Here is a 15,415-nt window from a genome sequence, read left to right on the forward strand (position 1 = left end):
AAAAGTTATTTTAAAAAATGTGACTTTTATATTTAAAAACTATTAAAGAGCTCTGATAAATTAATTGAAAGTTCAGTAAAAGGTTTTAAAAAACCTGATTTAAAATTTCTGAATTTTTCTTTGTAAGTATTTAAATTTCAAAATGACAAAAGCAGCTACTCTTGGAATACAGATCGTGTAAAAATGTGTTTGTTTATATATCAAAATCTATCAATACTGCTAGAAATCAGTGCCCAGATAGTCTTTGGTACTATACAAATGCCCAAGACAGAAAGTTGGAATGCATTCAAGTAATTTATGCTTAAGAGTGCTGCACGTGTGAAGTCCAGTTTCCAACCTGATATTTTAATTATCCACCACAATGAACATAAATTTGGACTTCACCCTTCTGACACATTTTGTAAGAGTTTCATAACATTTCTCTTATGCCTAGTTAATCTGTAGTGGTCTTCTGAAAAGTTGATTCCATGTTTAAACAAAAAATAAATCAACTTTTACAAAAATATTCAATGAATCAGATTACAGGTATATTTTGTGTAGAGTTCTTTTTATTTTCATGCAAAAATATATTCATACTTAATAAACACCCTTTGATTTTGACTTATTTACAAGATTTAAATTCAATCCCTTTATTCTCAACTGATTTTATAACAATTACTGAATATTTTCAATTACATTAATCTTCAAAATGCACAGACAATGTGCAGCAGCAAATGCAGCAAGCCTCAAAAACAAGGTGCTACACCGTTGCGTCTACATCAAGAGACAGACAAGTATCTGGGAAAGTGGTTTAATTTTAACACTTATACAGACATACAGCTATACCTAGAGAGAGACAAACAGATCTAAGAAAGCAGCTACATCTGCAGAGGAAGGAAACAGCATATTACAAGGACAATTCAGGGAAGTCAATTATACATAGAACATTTGACAAACAACAGAGAACAAACTTTGGCATTAATTACCAGGGTACAAAACGCAGCACATTTCAATCTGTCAATGAAGTGAAAAATGAAGCTCAGCAGCCTGCATCTGTTTGTTAATACTAGCATCAAAAAAGTATTTGACATTTACCAATTAAAACTAGTAACATATCTGTAATAAAACTGTTTAAATGAAAAGTGGACAAGTAAAAATGAAGAATTACATTGCACTTTTTGTAATGTAATAACCAAATTACTCTAAATTCCATTATCAGCTCTATACAGTCACCCCACATCTGAGACACTTGTGCCACCTGAAAATTTTTAAATTAAGGAAGCTCAGACTGGTCTAACACTACTAAATATTTGCTTTTAGTTTTATACCCTGGTTAGGTATCCATTTCACATTGCCTGATTAACATATAACACTATGCTTATCTCAGCCGCTAAGACAAGAACTGAAAAGCATTAGAAATTCCCTGCATGCATTATGTGTAGTGTTAGCAAAAGAGTGAGATGTGGCCCAGTCCATCTGAGGCACAGCAAGTTGCATAACATCATTACCACTTTGCAGAGTCTGTCGTCCTCCGGCCAACACTCCACTAGGTAACATTCCAGTGGGAGTCAAACCCTTGAGTGTCAGCACACTTTCACTCTCCTCCCTATGGTGGAAGAAAAGCAATAATATTTAAAAAAAAAAAAAAACCTATAAAGCCACTTAAATAAGAATTTAAATAAAATAAGGAAAAATATATTTTTGCTATGTTTTATCCATGTCAAGATTTAACACAGCTCAAACTTCAAAGGATTAACTATTGGCAAACTTTCCAACCTGGGGAAGAAATTATCTGCTAGATACTAGTCTTTTCCTCTGTCTAGAACTTAATATATATGCAAAATAATTATGGGTCAGACTGCTTTCCCCTTTTTTACTTGAGTGGTCTTATTGGTTTTAATTAAACTACCCTTAAGAGTAACAGCTCATCAGTGTGATCAAGTGGCTCAAAGTCTGGCCCACAGATTCTGTAAGTGGGGGGGAGGAAGGGAGGGAGTCAAGTTTGAAAAATAATACCTATTTGACCTATGTTGTTTTTGGGGCAAAAGCACGTTTTGGAGTAAAATTGATTATGCCCGAATCCTAAGCAGCTACAGAAGTGTATGGTGTTAAAATCTGTAACAGAATAGTCCTGAGCTTTGTGACATTTTCCTAACCAGCCCCAATCCCCTTTGTTATACAACTGTCATTTCAATATCTGTTCATAAGGTACAGACAGACAGACATCTGTAATTAGGACACAGTGATTAGCTGTTTGATTAAAGAGAGACATGCTCTACTTTTTCTAGGTCTCAAAGGTAACTTTCAAAATAAAATTTTTTTCTCTCCAAATACCCCAACACCAGCAATCTTTTAAAACAACTTGTGAAGCCAGAATTTTAACTAAGCTATTGCTTATGGATCTGCATGAAGAACACTTCACATCCAATGGCCTGGATTAGATTTTTCTCTTCCAATATAACAGGGTTACTGGGGAGAGACAAAATGTGTAATTACCTCAGAACAGAGAAGACTCTTGCCATCTTGCCAATTGCACGTATTTTGTTTCTGATTATTTCTTTTCGTGCTGCAGCTGTACCTACTTTCAATGGAATAAAAGAAGGTCTCAAGCTCATGAAGAGAGGGCCACAATTCTATAAAAATGCATTAATTCAGTACAATTTTGTAAATTCAACAACTCTCCTAAGAGAAGTCCAACACCCAAAACATTTAAGTGTGTGCTGATTATAAAACTGGCCTTGCTCACCTAAAGGAGCCAGTAAAACCAATGCCTCATCCACAAAAAGAAAAAAACCTCAAGTGAACCTAGTTATCATCATCAAAACCACTGATATTGTAACTTTCACAACTATCACGTTTCATTCTCATGGCTTTTCTATTACTAAATTCTTCACTGACACCTGAATCAATTACAAGCGCTACCGGCACAACATAGCGGCAGCTGATATGTACAAGACACAAAAGGTCACTGTTCTGGTACTGATTCTTTGACAGACTGTACTAACCAAGGGTAGACAGCCTTTCTGCATAGGCTTGCAAAACACACACACTCTCTCTCTCTCTCTCTCTTTCTCAAAACAAAACCAAAGAGTTCAGTGGCAGACGGTTGCAGAGTCAGCTGGAATATGTGAGGACTCCTTTACCTCCCAATTCTAGGGACTATCTATTCTCGCTTGTAAAGTTGCATCATTTGCAGGAATTACCATTACCAAAGGACTGGAATAAATGCTGCATGTTCCACAAAAGAGAGAGACAGACTGGCTGGGAAAGAAATAAATGCAAACAAAAATTACCAAAGAGGCTTTGGAGTGGGAAAAGGAGGGCCATCACTGCCTCCTTTTGATCTGCTACAGCGCAGGAGCTCCCTCCTCATCCCTACCATTTATTTTGGTTTAGTTTACTGTGGGCAGAAGGAAGGCCCCACAGCTAATTTTTTCTTTCCCTTGCTGACCCTCAAATGGAGAGATCAGCCAGAGACCAATCAACACCATTAAAACTATGGACACTTCAAAAGTCTCCTCCGAATATTCAGTCATCTGGGGAAGAAACCATCCACACTCCGATACATGGAGACATAACCATATGTTGCGTCCCAGCAAAGCAGGCCAAAAGGCGGAGGGTGAACTTGGAATGCCATATTATATATTCCACACCTTCCAAATGCAATACAATTATTAATCTGAAACACATTCAGCAATATTATTATTCTCCCAGAGATTCACATAACCATTATAAATATCACATGAAACTGAGGAGTTCATTATTATTAAAAATATTTCCTTCAAATGACAGAATTTGTACAGACCTCAAATATTTTGTTGACCAAATGATCACACAATCAGAAAAATATTTCTGAACAAAAATGTCTACAGTTTGGGATTTGGAAAAATGTTTGTTAGCTACTATAGAGTTAAGTTAATAGATCCATTTTCAACTATTATATCGACACCTCTGTAAAACTGCACAGCATACATATCACTTTTTTCCATCTAAAACTAATTAGAAGATGCTAAACGTACTATATAAACAAGATTTTGGAACATTTTCTAAACATATTTCATGCACAATTTTGAAGTTAAATGTTTACAATAAAAATCATTATAAAAAACAAGACAAAGGTGAATGCTCCCTACACATGCAGGTCCAAAGATAAAATATTAGAAAGAGATAAAAGAATGAAATTCTATAAAAAAGAGGAATGGAAGAAAGGAGAAATATTTTCATGCACAGAAAGACAAATGTCTTGGAATAGGACTTCTGATTACACAAATACAAATCTTTATAAATATTTTTAACAGACTGATAGTAAAACAAAAATTCTACATATCTCAGTATATAAATGTGTTCTGTACTATTAACATTCATACTATGGATCTATGAAGTCATATTTCAAAACATTACTATTCTGTCTGGTCTGTACCTTTTTTATTGCCATATGAGAATTGTACTTCAGATAGAGAGTGGAGAAAAAAAAGAAGTGAACAATGGAGAAAAAAAGTGAGCGAGACAAATTAAAAAAAACCACAAGATATTTTACCTGGCAGTACTAATAAAGAATGAATTTGGAAAAGAAAAGTGAAGGAAACGAAAAATTGCTACACTTAAATTAGTTGAATAAAAAGTGGAAAATGTTGGATACATTTTACAATTCTGATAAGCAAGGAAAATTTGTCAACTATTTGGAGAATCTATTTATGAAGAGAAGATAGAATAGACCAAGCAAAGAAACTGTTAAAGGAGATGAGATAAAAATATAAAAACAATCAAAATTAGGAAATAGTTCAACTACTGTACCAAAAGAGGGAGAATACTCAATAAATGCTGAGTAAGTCTCTGCTGGAGAAACTAAGTGAAACCCTGTCATTTTAGAGAATGAAATAATTGCTTAAGCATATGAATATTCCACCCCTACCCCGCCCCAAATGCGACAGGATTACTCATGTGAGTAACACTGTATGTTTAAGTGTTTGTAAGCTCAAGACCTAAGGCTGTATTTTTAATTTTCACATTTCTGGCAACAACATAAATGCCAGGAAAGTTCAGGTAGCTCATACAGATAATCAAAACCTTCAAGACCTGAACATACAGCTTTTACTACAGTACAATTTCTTTGTTATTATTTTTAATATAATAAGTAAGGATTAAATTCTGAAGCCCCAAAAAACAGAGAAAGTGTCAAGAAAGGTATATAACAATTGCTGTTTATCCAAGTGTATCAAATCAACTGTACTCTTCGGGTAAAGTAAGTTCTAGGAATTTTTGAAGATGTTTTGTTGAACAGTACACTAAATAATATTATTTAACAAGATTATATTATATTACAAATATAAAAATACTATCTAAAGAAAAGAAAAAACCCTAAAGACAATAAAAAAATTTCCAACATATAATATAACTGGTCAAAGTCTCAACCACTACTATAGAAACGTTTCCATGAAAATATAGTACTTTAGATACAAAGGTGACCTTACCGTCAAATTGATCTTCTCCCTCTGTCATTAATTCATCATCAGAGCAAATGCTCAGAACATTCACCAACATTTCTGTTACTGTGTTGAAAAGAATAAAAATGAATTAACCAACTATACACTGCTACATATATTAATTCATATGTGAGGTTTAACAAATTGTCTGCACTTATGGCTGACAAAATTTCACACCCCAGTATGTATTTTTTCAGCTGCTCAGCAATCTACTCTCCCAGACAGAGACATTTTTCATAATGTGTATATTCCTGGAATGAAACGTAACAAAATATGATGCTAAGGTAACACCACTGTCCAAAGACAGAGTGCTGGAATAGCATCACAGACTTCCCTCTTTTCCCACACCCATGGTCCAGAATTAGTTCTTTTTAGAAAGGATCTCCTTTCATAAGTAATGATATTTCTACATACAAGCAATCTTGAATCTGATGAAAAACCAATAAACTCTAAGCTGTATTTGTACAAAAGCTGATCAATTCAGACTAAATTTTGAGCAGTTAGCTAGTATCATTAAAAAAAAAAAAAAAAAAAAAGGTGGCTCTAAATGCAGCCTTTGGAGGATGAGCTTTCCAGTCTCCCCGATTAACCATAACATGGTGCAACAGAGAAGGGATGAGAGAGAAAACCAGTGGGGGAAATGGATCCCAATATTTAAAAATATTATTTACATTTGTGACATGGATAAATGCCAATATAATATTTATATCAACTGAAAAATAAATGGACACTACATGCAAAAACACCTTGCCCTATTAAAAAGCATGATGGACCACCCCTTGCATGTGCTCAAAAAGAGTGTCCTTAATGTAAAAAGTTGGGAATCTGCTCCAATTAGGTTACTCTTTTAGGAAGGTACGTTGTAATTCCATGCAAGTGTACAGATGACAAGGAAAAAAAAAAAAAGAAAACTGTGAATCTTTCAAAGTATTTAGTGAAGGCACACAGAGGAGAAAAAAAGTTTAAATCAGATTTTCAAATAATCTTTAAAGTATATGGGGAACACTTCACATGAATTTGGAATACCCTATATTAATAAAATGACAAATCATCTTAGGGATCTCTCTAGCACTTATAACAATACTATCTAATGGGGCCAAGCTAAATCGAATAATTTCACGTGGTGCTTCGCTGACTACTTAGCAAACAAAGGCTACATCTACACTGCACAATGCTAGCAGCAGTGCATAGGGTATGTGTAACTACATTCCGCAGCAAAAATCAGGCTGCACCCACACTGCAGTGTGTAGCTACACGTCAGTGAAAGGTACTAGGGCAGAAGGAAGACAACAGGGAAAGGCTCAGCAGAAAGGAGTTGCTGGAGCCTTTCTCCACTGCCTCCCCCCTACCTAGGGTGACCAGACGTCCTGATAAAATCTTTTTGCTCAGCTGGGGCAGGACTTGGCTTTTTTTTTTTTTTTTTTTCTTTGCTGGTGGGCAACCCTCCCCCCCCATTCTTCCCCTCATCTAGTCACCCTACCCAAGCCTTTCCCCTCTGCTGGAATGTTTCTCTGCAGCAGGGAAAATCTCTGGCAGCTCTTTGCTCCCACAGTCTTTCCCCACCACAGGGAACTGCTGGAACCTTTCCCTGTAGTAAGCAGCAGCTCTGGTAGCTCACCACTCCAGGCGCCTTTCCCTGCATTGGGGAAAGGCTGTGGCAGCAGCAGCAGCTGGGAGCTGCCACAGCCTTTCCCCACTGCTGGAGTCTTACCCTGCAATGGGAAAAGACCTAGCAGAAAGGCACTACACTGCTAAAAATAGCAGTGTAAGGTGAAGCAGGGGCACACTGTTTGGGTGAGCAGCATACATATCTGGGTACATTCATACTCACAGGATTCAGGTATGTCCTTACTCTACTTGCCTGAGCAGCGCCTCACTGCCTAGACTTCTATTTATACCCATGCTAGCTCTGCACGTAATGTAGGACTGTACACTCCTCTAAAGGCATTGTGAAGTGTAGACTAACCTAAAGAGAAATCCCCTTATACAAATTCTACAACTGCAAACTTTATTTTCTCAACCAAGACAATCTAATGAGCAACAAACAAAAACACAATCTTTAACCTGGTAGTAGGTGCTCTCATTAAAAGAATCTCAACAGTACAGAAAGTTCATTTGTCAAAAGTCAAACATGTTTGCATGCAGTGTTGTTGTAGCCATATTAGTCCCAGGATATTAGAGAGACAAAGTGGATGAGGTAATGCCTTTTATTGGACCAACTTTTGATGGAGAGAGAGACAAGCTTTCGAGCTACACAGAGTTCTTCTTCAGGTCTGAGTGCCTTTCCCAGAGCATTACAGCTAAGTACAAGATCAAACAGATCTGTGCTATTTACGTTAAACTATCAGTTTGATCAGCTGTGAGGCTCTGGGAAAGGCAATGAGACCTGAAGAAGAGCTCTGCGTAGCTTGAAAGCTTGTCTTTCTCACCACCAGAAGTTGGTCCAATAAAAGGTATTACCTCACCCACCTTGTCTCCTCAAATATATTTGTAAACAGAATGGCTTGACAGTTTGCAAGAAATTTAAGATGAAAGTAATGGTCAATGAATTATTATTCTCCCACACCTTACCTCCCAACTTTCTTGAGTCAGTGAGTGGGGGAGTTGAGAAATGCTTGTCATATGCCTCAAATTGTACTAGTGGTATAACTGAGAACAAACATTATCAGGGTCAAAGATAGAGAGGTCCAGATGCCCAGCCAGTTTATTGGCAAACTGGCATTATGCTAATTTACACAACTGAGGATCTGGCCTTGAGATTTAGAGAGAGCCTGGTCCAAAGTGTGACAATTCACTAGATTCTTGGTAGTTATTTTTTCTTTAAATCTGTCATTCTATTGCCAGTTAAAAAAACAAACACACACAACTTCACTACAACAAAGCTCTGAACCTGCACTCTGAAAGCGTATGGGGACATAGCTTCATGTATAAAAATGTACAAGTCTCTTCAATTTTTAACTTTTGCCAATGCAAATAGTTTTAAAAGGAAACACGTTGTGGAAGTATAATTAAACAGTTATATTCTGATGCCAAGTAAAGTTGTCAGTCTTTTTAAGAACTGAATAGTTTTACCAATCGCTCTAAAAATATTCCCCTAATGCATATTTATAAATGTTTCACTGCTGTTTAAAAAAGTGAATTTTAAGCTCTAAATATGTGCATTATATGTAAAATATGAAATTACACATATAGTCAACCATTACTTCCACATATATGTAGAAGGCAGCATAAAAGGAAAATAAGTAATATATTTCCTAAGTAAGAGTGCAATGTAATTGTACATCAACAAATACGTATTAGAGAAATTACAGCATTATTTACTGTTATTTGCAAAGTGTCTACAATGTGCTTGGCACTTTGTAACATAAGATATATTATACTCTCATACAACAGAAGTCCTTTAAATGACAAGGACTCATAGTCCAGAATTTCCACATTTTGTTCCTGTGAGACAAGAGACATGTAAACTCCTCTGACAGATTTTAAAAGTAAATTTAAACATCATTACACTACTTTAGGCATATTAAATATGCAAAATGCTCAGCTAATAATTTAAGGCAAGAGTCAGTTAAAAACTGATAAAGAAAGTTTGATTTTCCGCATCAGGGTTTCCCATTATTATATTTTTAAAATATTCAGAGAGCCCAATGTTTACACATTTTATAAAAAGACATTCCCTGACCCAAAAATCCTCTACAATTCAACACAAAGATGTACTACCACTCCTCATGTAATTTTTTTTTAAGTTATCATAAACCTCATTAAATTCTCATACCTTTTTCTGTATATCCTTACACATCAATGGTGAGGTATGCATAAGTGAGTGCATGTATGGGGAGAGAGACATTTTCTATGCATTATTTAGAAGCACACAAACACTTTGAAATATCCAGGTTGGGGAGAGTTTAGCTTTTTTTAAAAAAATGCCATCGGTTACATTAAAACAGATGAACTAGCAGCAGGGCTCAAGTATAATAGCACAACTATTACAACATCCTGCTCTACAAAGCTGTAACACAGAATCTGACATTCCTGCATGTTACCCCAGAACATGACAGTACTGCAGCAGTGAGCTATTTTGTGTGTTCAGTCATGGCTAACTGAAAATCAATCATCACATAGCTAGGAATAATTTTAGGCCCAGGAGCAAGGCCAGGCAGCTGCACGTCTGCAGTTCTGCTAATCAAAATGGAAGGAATGTTTGGACAGACGACCTTGGATTTAGGTGTCTGAGACAAATGTTAATGTTGTTAAGAATAGAAATACTTTGATAAGAAATGAGTAGTTTGCTGAAACTAGGAGAATTGGTGACCCATCAGGGTTTACTATGGTGATCCACTAGTAGTCGCTATGAGTTATGTGCTTTATTTAAGTTAGCTATAAAAGCTTAGGCAAAAGGATTCATTTGGAAGTAGTCCGAGGACACCAAAACTCCTCAGCAGCTGGAGGGAGGGAGGGCCCTCGGAAGCCTGACTGTTAATTCCTCAAAACCACCTCAGACTTTGATAAATATAAAGGTTTAGTATGCTCTGAACCAGCTGCTACAGCGTGTGTGGCCTGGTCTACACTATGGGTTTAGGTCGACTTTAGCAGCATTAAATCGAATTAAGCCTGGACACGTCCACACAACGAAGCCCTTTCTTTCGACTTAAAGGGCCCTTTAAACCGGTTTCTTTACACCACCTTCGACGAGGGGATTAGCGATAAAATCGGCCTTTGCGGGTCGGAATTGGGGTAGTGTGGACGGAATTTGACGTTATTGGCCTCTGGGAGCTATCCCACAGTACTTCACTGTGACCGCTCTGGACAGCGCTCTCAACTCAGATGCACTGACCAGGTAGACAGGAAAAGACCCGCGAACGTTTGAATTTCATTTCCTGTTTGCCCAGCGTGGAGAGCACAGGTAACCGTGATGGAGTCCCAGGATTGCAAAAGAGCTCCAGCATGGACCGAACGGGAGGTATGGGATCTGCTCGCCATATGGGGAGATGAATCAGTGCTAGCTGAACTCCGCAGCAGTAAAAGAAATGGCAAAGTATTAGAAAAGGTCTCCAAGGCCATGAAGGACCGGGGCCATAACAGGGACACACAGCAGTGCCGCGTGAAAGTTAAGGAGCTACGGCAAGCTTACCACAAAGCCAGAGAAGCAAATGGAAGGTCCGGGGCAGAGCCGCAAACTTGCCGCTTCTACGCGGAGCTGCATGCCATTCTAGGGGGTGCAGCCTCCACTACCACAACCGTGTGCTATGACTCCGTCAATGGAGAAACACACAGGGAAGACAGTTCGGGGAACGAGGAAGATGAGGATGGAGGTACTGTAGGTAGCTCACAGCAGCAAGGAAGCGGAGAAACCGGTTTCCCCAACAGCCAGGATATGTTTGTGACCCTGGACCTGGAACCCGTAACCCCCGAACTCACCCAAGACCCTCAGGGCACACAGGAGACCTCTGGTGAGTGTACCTTTGTAAATATTTGTAAATATTACACATGGTTTAAAAGCAAGCGTGTTTAATGATTAATTTGCCCTGGCAATCGCGGCCAGTACATCTACTGGAAAAGTCTGTTAACGTGTATGGGGATGGAGCGGAAATCCTCCAGGGACATCTCCAGAAAGCTCTCCTTCATGTACTCCCAAAGCCTTTGCAAAAGGTTTCTGGGGAGGGCTGCCTTATCCCGTCCGCCATGGTAGGACACTTTACCATGCCAGGCCAGTAGCACGTAGTCTGGAATCATTGCATAACAAAGCATGGCAGCGTATGGTCCCGGTGTTTGCTGGCATGCAGACAATATCCATTCCTTATCTCTCTTTGTTATCCTCAGGACAGTGATATCATTCACGATCACCTGGTTGAAATGGGGTGATTTTATTAAGGGGGACATTCAGAGGTGCCCATTCCTGCTCTTCTGAACAGAAATGTTCCCCGCTGTTAACCACGCGGTGGGGGGAGGGGTGAAGTGATCATCCCAGAGAATCGTGTGTATGTGTGTGTGTGGGTGGTTTACTTGGGTTTGTGCCGCATGTTAACCCGGAAACCGCAGCCCCTCCTTTTACATTGAAAACCCATTTTAAATGGCCAACCCAATTCATCCTTGATATGGGAAATGCGCTGCTGTTTGAAACCTTTCCCGCATGTTAAGAAGGTTAAAAAAGCCAAAAGACTGTGGCTTACCATGGCTGCCTGCAAGCCGAAATATGTTGCCTGGGGCACTGCGTGAGTGATCTCTCATACCAAACCGGCAGGCAGAGGAAAAATGCGACCTTGTAATGAAAGAGTGTACCCATTGTTCTCTAAAATGCGTCTTTTTTAACCACCTCTCCCTTCTCCTCCACCAGCTGCAAATGTTTCTCCTTCGCAGAAGCTAGTGAACATTAAAAAGAGAAACGGAGGACGCGGGACGATATGTTCACGGAGCTCCAGATGTCATAGAATCATAGAATATCAGAGTTGGAAGGGACCTCAAGAGGTCATCTAGTCCAACCCCCTGCTCAAAGCAGGACCAATTCCCAGCTAAATCATCCCAGCCAGGGCTTTGTCAAGCCGGGCCTTAAAAACCTCCAAGGAAGGAGACTCCACCACCTCCCTAGGTAACCCATTCCAGTGTTTCACCACCCTCCTAGTGAAATAATTTTTCCTGATATCCAACCTGGACCTCCCCCACTGCAACTTGAGACCATTGCTCCTTGTTCTGTCATCTGCCACCACTGAGAACAGCCAGCTCCATCCTCTTTGGAACCCCCCTTCAGGTAGTTGAAGGCTGCTATCAAATCCCCCCTCATTCTTCTCTTCTGGAGACTAAACAATCCCAGTTCTCTCAGCCTCTCCTCATAAGTCATGTGCTCCAGACCCCTAATCATTTTTGTTGCCCTCCGCTGGACTCTTTCCAATTTTTCCACATCCTTCTTGTAGTGTGGGGACCAAAACTGGACACAGTATTCCAGATGAGGCCTCACCAATGTCGAATAAAGGGGAACGATCACGTTCCTCGATCTGCTGGCAATGCCCCTACTTATACAGCCCAAAATGCCGTTAGCCTTCTTGGCAACAAGAGCACACTGTTGACTCATATCCAGCTTCTCGTCCACTGTGACCCCTAGGTCCTTTTCAGCAGAACTGCTACCTAGCCATTCGGTCCCTAGTCTGTAGCAGTGCATGGGATTCTTCTGTCCTAAGTGCAGGACTCTGCACTTGTCCTTGTTGAACCTCATCAGGTTTTTTTCTGCCCAATCCTCTAATTTGTCTAGGTCCCTCTATATCCGATCCCTACCCTCTAGTGTATCTACCACGCCTCCTAGTTTCGTGTCATCTGCAAACTTGCTGAGAGTGCAGTCCACACCATCCTCCAGATCATTAATAAAGATATTAAACAAAACCGGCCCCAGGACCGACCCTTGGGGCACTCCACTTGAAACCGGCTGCCAACTAGACATGGAGCCATTGATCACTACCCGTTGAGCCCGACGATCTAGCCAGCTTTCTATCCACCTTACAGTCCATTCATCCAGCCCATACTTCTTTAACTTGGTGGCAAGAATACTGTGGGAGACAGTATCAAAAGCTTTGCTAAAATCAAGAAATAACACATCCACTGCTTTCCCCTCATCCACAGAGCCAGTTATCTCATCATAGAAGGCAATTAGGTTAGTCAGGCACGACTTCCCCTTCGTGAATCCATGCTGACTGTTCCTGATCACTTTCCTCTCCTCTAAATGTTTCATAATTGATTCCTTGAGGACCTGCTCCATGATTTTTCCAGGGACTGAGGTGAGGCTGACTGGCCTGTAGTTCCCCGGATCCTCCTCCTTCCCTTTTTTAAAGATGGGCACTACATTAGCCTTTTTCCAGTCATCTGGGACCTCCCCCGATCGCCATGAGTTTTCAAAAATAATGGCTAATGGCTCTGCAATCTCACCCGCCAACTCCTTTAGCACCCTCGGATGCAGCGCATCCGGCCCCATGGACTTGTGCACGTCCAGTTTTTCTAAATAGTCCCGAACCACTTCTTTCTCCACAGAGGGTTGGTCACCTTCTCCCCATGCTGTACTGCCCAGTGCAGCAATCTGGGAGCTGACCTTGTGCGTGAAGACAGAGGCAAAAAAATCATTGAGTACATTAGCTTTTTCCACATCCTCGGTCACTAGGTTGCCTCCCTCATTCAGTAAGGGGCCCACACTTTCCTTGATTTTCTTCTTGTTGCTAACATACCTGAAGAAACCCTTCTTGTTACTCTTAACATCTCTTGCTAACTGCAACTCCAAGTGTGATTTGGCCTTCCTGATTTCACTCCTGCACGCCTGAGCAATATTTTTATACTCCTCCCTGGTCATTTGTCCAATCTTCCACTCCTTATAAGCCTCTTTTTTGCGTTTAAGATCAGCAAGGATTTCACTGTTTAGCCAAGCTGGTCGCCTGCCATATTTACTATTCTTTCTACACATCGGGATGGTTTGTTCCTGCAACCTCAATAAGGATTCTTTAAAATACAGCCAGCTCTCCTGGACCCCTTTGCCCTTCATGTTATTCTCCCAGGGGATCCTGCCCATCTGTTCCCTGAGGGAGTCAAAGTCTGCTTTTCTGAAGTCCAGGGTCCGTATTCTGCTGCTCTCCTTTCTTCCTTGTGTCAGGATCCTGAACTCGACCATCTCATGGTCACTGCCTCCCAGGTTCCCATCCACTTTTGCTTCCCCTACTAGTCCTCCCACGCTGATAGAGCACAGCAGAATGCGTGGAGGCAGTCAATGTCATACATGAGTAAAGCACAATATGAACGAGGGGAGAGGTGGCGGGCTGAATGGCGGGATGAAAAGAGCAAGTGGCGGGCTGAAGATGATAGGTGGCGTCAGCTTGCAGACAGATGGCAAGAGTCAATGCTCCGTCTGCTGGAGCATCAAACTGATATGCTCCAGCGTATGGTTGAGCTGCAGGAAAGGCAGCAGGAGCAGAGACCGCCGCTACAGCCCCTGTTTAACCAACAGCCCTCCTCCCCAAGTTCCATAGCCTCCTCACCCAGACGCCCAAGAACACTGTGGGGGGGCCTCCGGCCACCCAATCACTCCACCCCAGATGATCGCCCAAGCATCAGAAGGCTGGCCTTCAATAAGAGTTAAAGTTTTAAAATGCAGTGTGTCCTTTTCCATCCCTCCTCCCCCACCCATTCCAGGCTACCTTGGCAATTATCCCCCTACTTCTGTGAGGAATTAATAAAGAATGCATGAATGTGAAACAACAATGACTTTATTGCCTCTGCAAGCGGTGCTCGAAGTGGGGAGGGGACGGTGGGGTGGGGTGGTTGGTTTACAGGGAAGTAGAGTGAACCGGGTTTGGGGGGGGGTTTGGAGGGTTCATCAAGGAGAAACAAACAGAGGTTTCACACAGTAGCCTGGCCAGTCACAAAACTTGTTTTCAAAGCTTCTCTGATGCGCACCGCGCCCTGCTGTGCTCCTCTAACCGCCCTGGTGTCTGGCTGCGCGTAATCAGCGGCCAGGCGAGTTGCCTCAACCTCCCACCCCGCCATAAATGTCTCCCCCTTACTCTCACAGATATTGTGGAGCGCACAGCAAGCAGCAATAACAATGGGGATATTCTTTTTGCTGAGGTCTGAGTGAGTCAGTAAGCTGCGCCAGCGCGCTTTTAAACATCCAAATGCACATTCCACCACCATTCGGCACTTGCTCAGCCTATAGTTGAACAGGTCCTGACTACTGTCCAGGCTGCCTATGTACGGCTTCATGAGCCATAGCATTAAGGGGTAGGCTGGGTCCCCAAGGATCACGATAGGCATTTCAACATCCCCAACGGTTACTTTCTGGTCCGGGAAGAAAGTCCCTTCCTCCAGCTTTTGAAACAGACCAGAGTTCCTGAAGACGCAAGCATCATGTACCTTTCCTGGCCATCCCACATTGATGTTGGTGAAACGTCCCTTGTGATCCACCAGGGCTTGCAGCAGCATTGAAA

General features: G+C 41.0%; 1 protein-coding gene across 12 annotated transcripts in view; it reads right to left on the bottom strand.

The window, feature by feature from the left end:
- PPP3CB (protein phosphatase 3 catalytic subunit beta) overlaps positions 1–15,415 on the bottom strand; it is a 133,071-nt gene that overhangs the window by 60,741 nt on the left and 56,915 nt on the right. For 8 of the 12 annotated variants that reach the window (XR_008445608.1, XR_008445607.1, XM_054033797.1 and 5 more), the window contains 3 exons: positions 5,451–5,528; positions 2,476–2,560; positions 1,488–1,585 (listed from right to left, as the gene is read on the bottom strand). Coding sequence is in view for 10 of the 12 variants with exons in the window: in XM_054033797.1 (XP_053889772.1) it covers positions 1,488–1,585; positions 2,476–2,560; positions 5,451–5,528 (261 nt within the window). In the remaining 2 variants the exon portion in view is untranslated. Of the gene's footprint in view, positions 1–776; positions 1,586–2,475; positions 2,561–5,450; positions 5,529–15,415 lie in introns of those variants that run through there. The other 4 variants (XM_054033794.1, XM_054033792.1, XM_054033789.1 and 1 more) reach the window with 2 other exon arrangements.

This window comes from Malaclemys terrapin, chromosome 7 (genome assembly GCF_027887155.1).
Source record: "Malaclemys terrapin pileata isolate rMalTer1 chromosome 7, rMalTer1.hap1, whole genome shotgun sequence".
Taxonomy (NCBI): domain Eukaryota; kingdom Metazoa; phylum Chordata; order Testudines; family Emydidae; genus Malaclemys; species Malaclemys terrapin.